The sequence below is a fragment of the Trypanosoma rangeli genome (genome assembly GCF_003719475.1).
Source record: "Trypanosoma rangeli strain AM80 chromosome Unknown Tra_15.4_contig_00389, whole genome shotgun sequence".
Lineage (NCBI taxonomy): Eukaryota > Euglenozoa > Kinetoplastea > Trypanosomatida > Trypanosomatidae > Trypanosoma > Trypanosoma rangeli.
The window spans coordinates 1317-14460 of record NW_021706131.1 but is presented as its reverse complement, the minus strand read 5'-3'; the positions used below and the strand labels follow the sequence as shown (position 1 = coordinate 14460).

General features: G+C 50.9%; 5 protein-coding genes and 1 pseudogene across 5 annotated transcripts, besides 2 other annotated features; 5 read left to right on the top strand and 1 right to left on the bottom strand.

Moving 5' to 3' along the window:
• Positions 1-1933: 1933 nt before the first annotated feature.
• TraAM80_08225 (uncharacterized protein) lies at positions 1934-2266 on the top strand (the record flags this gene model as incomplete). The annotated part of the gene is made up of 1 exon (XM_029384981.1): positions 1934-2266. One exon carries the CDS (start codon positions 1934-1936, stop codon positions 2264-2266), a length of 333 nt encoding a protein of 110 aa, XP_029235199.1.
• A 2278-nt stretch (positions 2267-4544) lies between these two features.
• On the top strand, positions 4545-6053 carry TraAM80_08224 (uncharacterized protein; the record flags this gene model as incomplete). The annotated part of the gene is made up of 1 exon (XM_029384980.1): positions 4545-6053. One exon carries the CDS (start codon positions 4545-4547, stop codon positions 6051-6053), a length of 1509 nt encoding a protein of 502 aa, XP_029235198.1.
• Positions 6054-6524: 471 nt separating this feature from the next.
• Positions 6525-7520, top strand: TraAM80_08223 (putative 1,2-Dihydroxy-3-keto-5-methylthiopentene dioxygenase; the record flags this gene model as incomplete). The annotated part of the gene is made up of 1 exon (XM_029384979.1): positions 6525-7520. One exon carries the CDS (start codon positions 6525-6527, stop codon positions 7518-7520), a length of 996 nt encoding a protein of 331 aa, XP_029235197.1.
• Positions 7521-8057: 537 nt separating this feature from the next.
• TraAM80_08222 (uncharacterized protein) lies at positions 8058-9728 on the top strand (the record flags this gene model as incomplete). Its single annotated transcript, XM_029384978.1, has 1 exon — positions 8058-9728. One exon carries the CDS (start codon positions 8058-8060, stop codon positions 9726-9728), a length of 1671 nt encoding a protein of 556 aa, XP_029235196.1.
• A 112-nt stretch (positions 9729-9840) lies between these two features.
• Positions 9841-9868: a microsatellite.
• Positions 9869-9885: a microsatellite.
• A 393-nt stretch (positions 9886-10278) lies between these two features.
• Positions 10279-11514, top strand: TraAM80_08221 (putative isovaleryl-coA dehydrogenase; the record flags this gene model as incomplete). The annotated part of the gene is made up of 1 exon (XM_029384977.1): positions 10279-11514. One exon carries the CDS (start codon positions 10279-10281, stop codon positions 11512-11514), a length of 1236 nt encoding a protein of 411 aa, XP_029235195.1.
• A 1295-nt stretch (positions 11515-12809) lies between these two features.
• TraAM80_08220 (hypothetical protein) lies at positions 12810-13123 on the bottom strand (annotated as a pseudogene).
• Positions 13124-13144: the final 21 nt, after the last annotated feature.

Here is a 13144-nt window from a genome sequence, read left to right as displayed (position 1 = left end):
GGGGGGGGGGGGGGGGCAGCGGCTACACGAGGCCACCGAGCTCTTCGACGGGCGCCGGGCGGTGGCGGCACTAGGCGCGGGGCACCACCACTCCTCTGGTGGCGGGCCGCAAGCGCCGCCCCCATCTCGGTTCCTTCCTGCGGGCCGCCTTTCGAAATTCCCGCAGTAGGCGTGCGCGTGGCCTCGCCCCGGGTGGGGGCGGGGCAAAATCGGCGCAGGGCCTCTCCCCTCCGCCCCCGCGCAGGAAGCGATGTCGCATCCAAGCGAGGCAGGCGGTGGTTCGCCGCGAGGTGCGGGCAAAAGGCGGGGGTGTCGCTCATATTTGGCTGTTCTGTGACGTGGCGCCGGGGTGGGGAGTGGGGGTGTCCGGAAAGTGTTGCATAGGGGCTGGGCGCCCCCTGTTCCAACGAGGAAGCACTTGCTTACAGCCAACGTTGGCCTCCACGGGGGGCTTGTTGATCTACTTCGCCGTGGCGTTTGGCTCTTCCTAGGGGGCCGTGTGGTGGACAGCCCTGTTACCGTGAGAGCATGGTGCGGGCCGTCTCATTGGCGGTGAAGCCATGACCAACAGAATGTGCTGCAGCAAGATGGACGCCGAGTAATCCCATCAGCTTGATGAACGGGAAGGGGGCTCAAGACTGTTCCCAGCGGAACTCTTCGTGGCAATGTCGGGGGAGGGTAGGTGGTTTGGTCGATGTCTTCCTTGGCATCTATCTTACCTGGGTGATGCTGTTGACTAGGGTGCGGTGTCGTTGGGAATACGTGTTAGTCGCATTTTCACGATGTGTGGCTGTGTTGTAGTTGCGCATTTTGTTGAAATGCTTTTTTTTGCTGTTATTATTACTGTTATTGATATTATTTTTGCTGATTTTTTTTTTACTTTATGGTTTTTAAATTGTTTTTGCCTATGCTTGTTTGTTGTTGTAATATGTCTTTTTGTGTTTATCTGTCTTTTGCTCGTTTCACTGAAGAGATACTAAATGTTAGAAGGAAAAGATGGGGGTGTCTGTTGCCGTGGTACGATGGTCGAGGGCACTGACGTTTTTGGTCCAAGAGGCATACTATTCTTTTGTCTTCTTCGATGCCAGTGCAACAAGTGAAGTCATTGCTGCACTAGGAGATTTTTATGGGCCCCCGTTGAGTCTGCACGCCCGTGTGCTTTCTGTACTAACTGCACTACCGGATGTTTTTTTTTTGGAGACCATGTGGCCCGTCTCTGCCAGGGGTTGTCTGAATTCCGTTTGCATCATAGAGTGCTCATTACTTATTTGTTGAAGAATTATTTCCGTTGTTGCTTTACTAATTGTTGTGTGGTTACCCCTTTTGTGGAGGTACCAACCTGCATGAGATTCTAAGGAATAGACTAGTCTCGTTTTTTAGCTGCATTTGCCATGATTCTTCAGACCCTTGACCGTTTTTATCAAACCGAAACTTTAAATGTTTTTTTAAAATTCTGTTGAAGAGATGCTACGCACGGATTTTGGATCATATTTTTGTTTTCATCACAGGCGTTGTTACAAGACTGAGAAGCTGGAGTAGGCAAATACAGGATTGTATTCTGAGAAGGCGAAAAACGTTGCGGAGCCTTTTTTTTTTCGTGATGCAGCGTTTTGTTTTTATTTGCCGCGTGCGCTTTTATGGTTGTCGATACAAATGTATAGAAAACATATTGGCTTTTTTAACGGATGACTTGCACCTTCACCATTTGGTGCTTCGACCGTGTCTTATGGAAGACGCGGATACGAAGTGATCTGAATGGACAGCTCATTTCCCGAAGGAGGAATAGCGTTCTGACCTCCGGCGGTAGTTGCTATGCCATCTGGTGTATCTCTTTTTTCCTGAGACGCTTTGCCCCGATGTATTATCAAAATGTGGAATTGTGGCGTTAGTTAGATATGTGAGCTACTATAATCTCAGTGAACTTTGTTATGATATGGGAGATGGAGTTTACTCTTTTGCAGATGCTTTATGTCCTATTCTTGAAAAAACTTCGTTGATGTTAGAAGGTACTCATATTATTGCAAACCATTTATTGTCACAGGATGAGGAGCCACAAATTAAAAAAAATGGTGTTTCAACAGATGTCCGACAGCTACGGCAAAAACCAGGTGTGTATCTTTTTTTAGATTTACCGCAGTACTTACTTTTTGAAAGGGAGAAAAACTACATCTGCAACAACGATGTTTGGTTGTCTGCAGAGATTTTTCTTATTTTCTGCTATTGTATAATTCACGTGGCGCACGAGAAATCAGTGACAATTCCATAACTTCTTTGGGCGTGTTAGCTCACCTGTGTTGCACTGGGAAGGCTAGAAATACACAGTGGATTTGAGAATCCATTCGTTGAGTTTTGTATTCTTATTGCCACTCAGTCTGTGAAATTGTTATTGCAACAACGAGCATCTGTGCTGGGACAAAGGTTGGCTTTGCCACTAATAGATGCGTTAACACGGTACGAAATTCAGACTGCTCTTCGCTTGGCTACGAGCTATGCTATCAATGACGTCGATCTTCGGTGTCTGTGTTTTTCACTACGGGAATACTCTTTGAAGGTTGAGTTTCTAGCAAGCACTAACAGCGCTCTTCATGTGATTTATAACAAGAAGCGTTTCATACGATGTACAGCCAGGCACATTGTGAAGGTGCTTTGCATACTTGGCTTGAAGAAGTGGATTACATTCTGTGGTGACAATAAAAAATGGGTAACGCTTACAACATCTATGTGACTTTCTCTGACGGTGAACTCCATCCCTTCTTCTATAAAGAACACTGAACAGGATACGGTACAACAGCAAGCATTAAAGAAGCTGCTGGAACTTTTGGTTGTGTTTCTCCCAGTAGAATTGTGCAGTGAAGCAGACAAGTAATGCAGGCTCCTTTTAGCACGCATCCCTGATTTTTAACACGGTTATATTTCTCATTGATTATGTGCTTCGAGGTCGTGTGGATTGCATCCCAAAAAAACTGCCTTGTGTGGAGGCCACTGGGAATATTACACATTTCACGCACGGAATATGTCAGATCTTGCCGAACGCTGTTATCTGCGGAGCCGTTCTTTCAAGTTGTGAAAGGCGGCCGACTTTTTTTCGGGCAACGTATGATGTTTAGGAAATGAGTTTCATTACGAAAAAGATATTTGTTCTTGTAAAGTCAAGCATCTGAGCGCGTGGAACATGGTGGAATTTGCTCTCTGGCTTGGTGCTCTTTGATTTATAACAGAGAGTAATGATGGGAGTGAGCGACAATTGTTCTTTTTAAGCATGCGGATGGAAGAGCAGCGAAGAACGCATATCGAGATTATCTGGAGTGCCATTTACTTTGTGTTGTGGGATAATTCTTGGAGGTCTTCAACTTTGCGTTAGCGACCCATTTGCGCCTTTTATCTAGAGTTGAAATGTGAGGGCTGCCACCTTGTTGGAGACAATGAGCCACTATTTATTCGACATGACGGATTTAAGTATGTCATTCCGCTGTTAATAGCAGAGTTATGTCAAGCTGTGGTGGGCCATTGCTTTGATGAACTTTCTATGTTGACCTCAGCGAATGCATGCATTTCCAACGACGCACGGACACTCTTTGATCACTGTGATATGGGTGCCGCCAAGTTGGTTGCCTTTTCGAAATTTTTCATAGACGAATTTCCAATGAGTGGATATGGGAAAATACTATTGCCTTTGCTGCGTGATATTATGTGGAGCTCGCTCACGTGCATTGCCTCGTTGAGCACAGCGTTCGAGAAATGGATTGATGGACTCCGTTATGGAAGCTCCTTCGACACTGATAATGCTTTTAGTGTTGAGATATGAAACAAGATGCGCGGAAACGGTGGGACCGTGATTTTTGTCAACACACGAAATACTCTCTGATGGACACTGTTGCTGCTTGTCTGTTTTATGCGCCATCAAGCTGCCGTGCCGGATAAGAAACACACTGCACAGTTTACGGCTGCCCAACGCGCAGTTGCGCGGCTTGTCTGGTTGGTGTCACACAACGCATCAGTGTTGAGGCGATCGCGTCCTGCACCTGAATGTCTCCTGGCGCTTGAACTGCGGGAGAGGTGGTAGAAGGCCTGGCAGCTCCGGCTTTTAGCAGAAATAAAGATTGCATTGGTGACGTGCTTGATGACGTACTTCGCCGAGAGCAGCAACATTTCTCTCGCTGGGAGGACACATTTGAATTGGTGGCTGCTCGAATGGGGCGTTACATGTGGAAAGCCATGCCACACGTACACGCAGAGAGACATGTCATTAAAATTGTTTTATTTTTATTTTTTCATCCAACTTTGATTTTCTTCACACTTTTTGTTTTGGTCATATCATTTGCTTTGCGTGAGACTAGAAGATGGCTGCTTTGCTTCCACTGTCATTTTCTTTTCCTTTGGCTTACTACTGGAATATGTGGTTCTCTCTCGTTGTGCGCGTGCCTACACATGCGCATCTGTGCATTTGCGTCTGACGGTTTGCATGGGTTCTGCTTCCGCCATTGCTACTTCTTTTTGTTTTCTATTTGCACATCTCAGTCACAAGAAACCCTCCGCGTGTTAGCATGGAGTCCTCGGCGACGAAGGACACGAAGGGGTTATCGTGGCTCGAGGAGACTCGCCTTATGGAGGCACTCTTCCCGTATGCTTCTACCCAATGCATCAACGAGGCTGTTATGACAACAGAAAGTGTTGAGGAGACGATTTTTCGCTTGAATGACAGTATAAATCCTGATCTTTACAGTGCATCGCACCTACTAAAAATGACACAAAAACAAATGGCTTCCACGAGGATGACGTGGGAAAAAGCAGCAGCGGCAGCAACAACAACAACACCGTCATCGGATCCAGGCATGATGGTTGTTGACGGTTGTGGCAATGAGATGAACCACACCGTGAAGGATCCACTGGCCCATGTACAATCTCATCTCCTTTCAAGATTAGCTCTCTTTGACGAGGACGCGAATAGCTGGGAGGCCAATCAGCAACACGAGTACAACGCTACTGTCGCGGTGTTCCCAATCGATACCGCCGCATGGGATGATCATTTTATTACATCTGCCACCTTGGCCGATGTTATGGGTGCGCAACCACTCGTTCTGCCGACGTCGGCCGAGACGGCATTTTTGCGGACAAATGATGCTGAGGGGAGTGGGGATGGAATTCAGGCGCCAATTATCCGTTGGGCCCCAACCACTCTGTCACTAAAAGAGGAGCGGGAGGCAAAGAATATGATCCTTTCGGATGAGGAAATTTCCTCTTCATTATGCGTTCTGCACTCTGAAGAGGGGAAAGATGACGCAAATGCGCAAGGCAAGAATGGGATGGGCGCCAAGAAGAGAACACCAATTGTTGATCTTGCGGATAATTCTCCTGTACGCGTCGGCCACGTCTTGCAGACCCCGCTACAGTTCAGTATACAGAAAGAGTGTGAATTGAAGAAAATTATGGATGAGCTTGAAATGAAGGGAGGAAAAGCATTCTGCAAGATGGAGCGGAGAAACTTTTGCAAGGAGATCATGGAGCGCTGCAAGACGTTTACAGATTTGCTCCCTGAGTATTTCCCAAAGTTGCTCCGTGTGATCGGAAAAGAAATGGAGGGCAAAGAGCTGTTACCCGCTCTCCAAAACACCTGTTTGAAGGTGTTTGGAAATACTCTTACAAATATCGAGGCGGTGAGAGTTAGAGAGGTGACGTTTGGGCGCTCCTATGCCTGCTTTAGCGATAATGGTGAATACATACTGTGGCGTGTGAAATTGAAGCACCTGGCGTTGGGGCCGGCGTCGTTTACGCTTGCGAAAGCGGGAGGCCGAGGCGACGCAAGAAAAGGAACCGCAAGCGCGAAAGCCAAGGATATCAAACTAAAGGCAAAACTGATGTTGTGGTTGCTTTCGACAGGGCATTTGAAAGCCACCTGCTACGACACTCACGTCTCCATTGGCTCTTTGCACACTAAATGCTCGGTGTTCAGACTGAATGCGGCAGGCTTCTTATTTAGATCTCTTCTTAAGCAAAAACTTAGTTTGTACCTGAGGGAGATGTTGCGCGAGGGCATTAATCTGGATCTTGCTTAGGGTTTTGTCTTATTTTTCTTACCCCCGACTCTTTCTGTCTCTTGCTTCCTTTGCTTTTGGCCTCTATGCTTCACTGTATGCATAGGTTTTGCGGCTGCTTCGGTAGAGTGGAGCTTGATCAGTGGAACTGTCGCTTTTTTTGCGTTTATTTCTCCTTTTTTTTTATCGGTCCTTTTTTTTTTGCACTTTCCTCACTTCTTTTTGCCATTGTGCTGAAGGAGCTGTACACCTGCGCTGGAGCTTTGTTTGCGAGCAAGGTTTGCAAGCCTCGTTGCCTTTCTTCTTTGCGTTTGTTTGTTCTGCGTCTGTGTGTGTGTTCTCGCCGAGCGGCGTACTGCGGTCACACACACCTTCATATACATAAAGTGAATAAAAATAAGTACACAAATACTTCTAAGAGGTAAACTCCTTTTACGTGGTTTGTTTCCCCCTTTCTCCCACAAGCGAGACAACATCAACAAAAGCGTGCCGATGCCTGCAGCCTGGTTCCTGCACTCACAGGAATGCAACGTTGCGTTTCCAAATCACTGCTCACCAGGCGCACCCGTGCGGGCGGATACGCTTGAGGCATGCGGTGTCTACACTCGCACGGTGGATCCTGCGACGCTTCATGAGCGAGACCCAACAGATGAAAAAAAGCGGACCTGCGCCCAGCGCCTTGCTTGGAACTTGGGTTATCAGGGGCAGGAGGAGGTGACTCTGACGGCAGACGCCCAGGAGGAGCTTCGTGAGCATCTTAACCTGGACGAGCAAATGTGTGTCGTGGAAAGTGGGGTTCTGTATCTCGACGTGCGTGACGCAGAGGACCGGTGGATCCGTGTTGAGGCCAAAGCGGGGGATCTGCTTGTTGTTCCTCGAGGTATCTACCACCGTCTTGTTCCTGCTTCGGACTCCCCCCCGGTTAAGCTGCTGCGCCTGCTGCGGAACTCTACTGTATTTCAACCAATTCCCCGCGAGGGTGAGCCCAATACTGAAAGAGCCGCAGAGGCACGTGCGGCACACGAAGACCACATCTTCTACATGTCGCACCCACCGAAAGAGACCATTCTTGGCCCCGCAAACGGTGTGGACAATGTACTGGTTACGACGCCCCGAGACTTTGACGACACATTGGCGACACTCAAGGCGGGACTGGCACCCGGCGATGTTCTTGTGCTCTTTATCAAGGGTGCCTCCGATCGCAAGACGCACAGGTCCTGGTGTCCACCCTGCGTGCTTGCGGAGCCGGTGGTGCAACGTGCAGTGGAGGCTGCTAAGCGAAAGCGGCGTGTCGTGTACGTTCAGTGCATTGTTGAGCGCTCCGTATACCTTGGAAACCCGGAATACGCATACAGACGGCATCCGCTGCTCAATATCACCTCCATTCCATTTCTTTTGGTGCATCAGCAGGGCGATAAGGAACTCACCGAGCTCTGCTGCGAACGCGAACTCGGCGAAGGCTTTGAGTCTTGGGTAGAGAAGCTTTGAACGTGAGATGGACATGCACATAAACAAGGGGGGATGTATTTTGTTTCTATAGAGAATTTCTTGTTGGCTAATGGTGGCGCCCGCCGAGCTTTGTGTGGCGCCGTGTTCAGAAGGCCCGGGAGAAGTGTGGTAGATTTCCCATTCAACAGCTGCAGTTGACGGCATGTGGAGGTAATGTTCTACATATATGGAAATGTAGGGCTCTAGCGCTACACAAGAGAAACAACGATTGCTTTTGAAGGGAAGCAAAAAAAAAAAAAGAATAATCCTAAAACAGCAGAAATAAACAACAAGCTGAAGGCACCAACTGCCGGCTATTAGCTTTTCTATTTGCGAAGCACCGAGCCTTGACGACGCCGTGGGCCACTTTGCTGTGATGCCAGGGCTATCTGTTTGTTTATATGAAAGCGGGCATAAATAAAAATCTCGTGTTGAAGGAAATATTACATACTTTTTTACCTTCCTATACTGCGTGTGCATGCGCCTATTTGTGTGTGCATGTGTGTGTCGTCGGTTTGTTGGCACGTGTTTCTCGCCATGACGGTGGTGGGGCTCTACGTGCACACATGCTCTGCAGTCAATTGCCCTTCTCCTTTTTTTTTGCTTTGCTGCCCGCATTGGCTTAGCCTCCAGGAGGGGAATATGGGGGTGCACGGGCTCTGGTGCTACCTCAATAGCCATGGTCTCTGCTCGGCCCCTCCCAGTGTGCGGGGCGACGCCCCCATCCTCGAAGCGGACCACCTGCTGTTCGACATGAACGCCGTCGTGCACGGCGCCATCCGGGGATCTGCCTTTACGTCGCGGAAAATCATCAGGGATGTGACGGCCTCCGTGAAGCGTCTCATACAGCGATTTCCACCAAGCAAGTCACTTGTCTTCGTGTTTGACGGTGCCGCGCCGGTGGCCAAGCTTAAGGTACAAAAGGAGAGGCGTGTCTCCATGCCGAGTCCGCAAAGAGCGTTGGAACCTCCTCCCTCCGCGATACACGCAAGGTACAATTACGACTACGAAGGGGCGGAGATACCGCTCATGCGGGAAGAGGTTGTCGCGGGGTCGGAGTTTCTTCTGGCGTGTGAAGACGCCTTGAGGAAGGCACTGATGCCGATTGACGGTGAGCGTGCGCCTGCAGGGGTTCCAGACGAGTGTGCGGTCGTCATAAGCGGCTGCGAAGATGCAGGCGAGGGAGAAATAAAAATATCGTCTATCCTCCGCGCGATGTGGCTGGAGCAGAGGCGCAAAGAAACGTACACGGGAGAGGATGTGATTGTCGTCGTCGGCAACGACTCGGACTTGGCGTTGGTAGGTATTGCATGCACGCCATACTCTCACTACTACATGATCGACCCCACTGACTGCACCATCACCATGATTGATGAGCTTTATGAACATTGGCGAAAAGGCGCCGCAAACGGACTTCTACCGCTTGGGCTGCTACCATCTTACCGCATAGATTTTGTGTTTCTTATGCTGCTTAGCGGCGGTGACTGGTACGAAGGCATTGTTGGGCGTAGCAAATTTCTATGGCGACGCTACCGCGAACTCCGTGGAAACGGTGGCTACTTCAGAAGATCTCTCATACATGGCGAAGACTTTGAGGTGGATGTCGAGTTTCTCCGCGCCGTGATGAATATGAAGGATTCTTTGCATCACAAGCTGCGTCAGTCAAAGATTAAGCAGTTCACAGTGCGAGGGCGTTCCTCTCTGTTACAAGGGGATGTGGATAATGGTGTGGATCTTTTAAAAGGTGCCATGTGGGCCTTGAAGTCAATTTTGCTTGGGCGCTGCTTTGACTACGATTTTCGCGTGTTTACCAAAAACCCCACAGTGGGGATGCTGAAGGCAGCCAGTGGCGTAAAAAGGATGGCTGAACGTATTCGGCCCGAACCCATTGCTCCGCTTCCTCTCTTCTCGCCTCTGGAGCAGTGTCTGGCGGTGATGGGGAAACGTGGCCGGTACTCCGCCGAGCTGCTGCGGGTCCTGACTACCGTGAGCCCGGACGGCGGGGAGCGGCTGACACAGTCCCAGTCTGTGTCGTATCTGAAGTCCGAGGTTCGGCGCCTGATGGGCGCGGTAGATCGAGACAAACTTACCGCGGGGGAACGCGGGTTGCTCCAGCTGCGGCACGCCGACATTTTTGGTGAAGGCAGCGTACTGCAGGGGGCCGTCACATACATGAGCTACACGTATAGTCTCCCTTCGTGCAGCTAACTTGGTCTGTTGCCTCTCTTCGTGCGTACTGCGTAACTGTGCAGCCACGCGGTAGTCGGCGTGGAGCAGGGGATGCGGGTTCCCGTTGAACGCCAGGTGTTACTGCCAAACCATATATATATATATATATATATATATATTATTATTATTATTATTAACAAGAACAACAAAGGATAAATTAACAGAAGAAGAGACAACGAACTTCCAGGGGAAGCTGGGTGATAACACACGCAAACAAACGTGCACGCATTCCTGCTGTTGTATTTCCTTTGTGCTTTTACTGTTTATTATTGTCATTGTTATTCTTGGTTTGCGGATGCTCCTCGTGTCCCCCGCACCGACCCGCAAGCTGTCCTTCTCTCAATAGTCGGGGACAACACGTTTATTTACGGCAACATATACAATAACGCCACGCGTCCGTGCAAGGACCAAAAAACAATTCTACAAGGCAGAGATACTAGAAAAAAAAGAACAACAACAGCAACTAGCGTACTTACAGATAGTGTGTGTGTGTGATATAGTGAGAGTGATAGATAAAGTAAACGCATAAATGCTCTGCAGATGGCGCCTTTTGAGGCCTCGGCTGGCTGGCGTTTCACATGCGGTCGGGGTGGCGCGCTGCTTTGCTTCCTCCGCTGCCGCCTCCATGGACTTTCTGTTCAATCCAACCGCGGAACACAAGATGCTGCGGGAGGCGATTGCGAGGTTTGCAATTGAGCGGGTTGAGCCCAGGGCGAAACAGAGCGATATTGAGATGCGGTTCAGCGCCGACCTCATCCGCGAACTCGGCGACCTTGGAATGTTGGGTGTGACCATCCCGGAAGAGGCTGGTGGGGCGGGAATGGACGCCACCGCCTCCGTCATTGTACACCACGAGCTGTCTAAGGTAGACCCTGGCTTCTGCCTCGCCTACCTAGCGCACTCCGTCCTCTTTGTGAACAACTTCTACAACTCTGCCTCGCCTGAGCAGCGGGAGCGGTGGTTGCCGAAGGTTATCTCGGGCGAGCACATCGGCGCAATGTGCATGTCGGAGCCGGGCGCCGGCACCGATGTGTTGGGCATGTCTACAATCGCCAATAAGGTAGGTGATGGGAAGTACGTCCTGAACGGCTGCAAAACGTGGATCACCAATGGCACTGTTGCCGACGTGGTGATTCTCTACGCCAAGGTGGAGGGGAAAATTACGGCATTCGTGGTGGAGAAGGGAACCCTAGGGTTTACCTGCGGCCCAAAGATTGACAAGTGTGGCATGCGAGGCTCCCAGATGTGTCAGCTGTTTTTTGATAATGTGGAGCTAGGCAAGGAGAACCTTCTGGGGGCGGAGGGGAGGGGCGTGGTGGGGATGATGCGCAACCTCGAAATCGAGCGCCTCACACTGGCCGCAATGGCTGTTGGTATTGCGGACCGTTCTATGGAGCTCATGGTCCGCTACGCCGGGGAACGCCAGGCGTTTGGAAAACCGATCTGGCACCACGGGCAGATTCAGCGCCTCATCGCTGAGAGCTACGCGGACACAGAGGCCGCCAAGGCGCTCACGTATGCCGTGAGCCGCAGCGTGTCGCCAACATCCCATAATCGTCTTGGCAGCGATGCATCCAAGTTGTTTGCAGCCCCTGTTGCAAAGCGTGTGGCGGACAACGCGATGCAGGTGATGGGCGGTATGGGATACGCTCGGGACATGCCGGTGGAACGGCTCTGGCGGGATGCGAAGCTGCTTGAGATTGGCGGCGGCACACTTGAGGCGCACCAAAGAAATATTACAAAAGACTTGATGAAGGAGTTGTAGGTCATAATACGCCGGGGGTGGGTAGTGTTGGTAAACGACAAGGGCGAGTAGGGAATTGTGTGGAAAGGAGCAGGACGGGAACACATAATGTTCGGCATTGGCACGACGGGCGTGTTTGGGCGCAAACGTGAAAAAACGGGGCTGTGCGAAGTGCTGCAGCCCCACAACTCAGAGACGCAACAGCACTGGCATACACACCCACGTCAATGTATACGCGTGGGATGAATGCAGCGCCCTTCTGTGGGACTTTTCCTTCCTTTATTTTGGATTATTTGAACTTTTTTTTTGTTTTTTTTGTCTGGTTTGCGGTTTGGTGTGGAGTGGTGCGGCTACAGGTATTTTTTCTCCTGCCAGTAGTTCATTTCCTGCTAACTTTTTATTTCTGCGTTTCTGCCGGTCGCCCCTACCCACCACTCCCCCTGTCCCCTCCACGCTTGCAGTTTGCGCGGGGACGATAAGAGTCTGCAAACGAGCAGAAAGGCAAAATCAAGGTATAGAAGAAGCAGGAGCACAGAAGCAAAATAAAGTAAGACACACGCCAGCAAGCTATGCACGCTCCCTCACTATCTGCCTGTGCCGCGTTCATGCGCGAGTAACAGCCCGCGTCTTAATACGACGCGATGTTTGCGCTTATGCTGGCGGGGCCCCTCTTCACGTACGTCGCGTCTGTTGTTTACCGGAACTACTTGTGGGTGAATTGCTCCTGATCAATTATGCCAATCATCTACGCGTCAATCCACATCAGCTATATTTTGCGTGGCGGCGCTGCAGACTTCACCAGCGCGGGCTACTCCGCGTTGAACATTGCGGCTCTCCTGTACGGTGCCCTCATCATGCTGTGGGAGATTTGCCTAACCCTTAACTTCGACCGCCGCGGCGGGTACTTGTGCGGCTACCAAGACGACCGCTCGGCGTACATTCGTATCTGGCGGCTCATGCACAACCCGCTACACTAGGAGCTCTACAGCTTTGGCGCTATCGTGGTCTTCCAAACCGCCCTACTGTGGGGCATTACCCTCACTGTCATGAACATCACCGCCTTTGCCGTTGACATCAAAGACGTCCTCCTCACAGCAGCCATCCTTGCGCTTATCTTCTTTAAAACCCTTTGCGACGAGTAACAGCAGCGGTTTCGGCGCGACAAGCATGCCACGCAGGCTCGACACAGAGAGGGCTCGGCCTACAGCCAGCAACCACGACCTGCCTTACCACGGTTTTGCATCACCGGCGTCTTTGGTCACAACCGCAACCACAACATCTTTCACGAGATGTATGTGTGGTTGGCCGTTGCCCCGGCGCCCCATCTTGCCCTGTCTGGCGCCCTGTCTGTTCACACGGTCGGTGATGGGTGCGCCCGAAAGCGCAAGAGAGAGATGGAGAGCGGGCAGAGCGGGGGTTGTGGTGGGTTAGCGCTGCTGCTGATGGAAGAAAACAACTGTTGTGCGCGAGGGCGTGCGAGCCCTGTGAGCGCACTTGCGTGATAGCCAAATCAAACTCAACAGGTCTGACGGCCGCACCCCCGCACCCCCGCACAGCCAGCAGACAAGGCGCGCTTTGAGACCCACCGCCTCGCAGCAGTGGGCGCGTGGGTGCATCAGCGCCCCGAGAAGCGAGCGATGGAGCTGAAGCG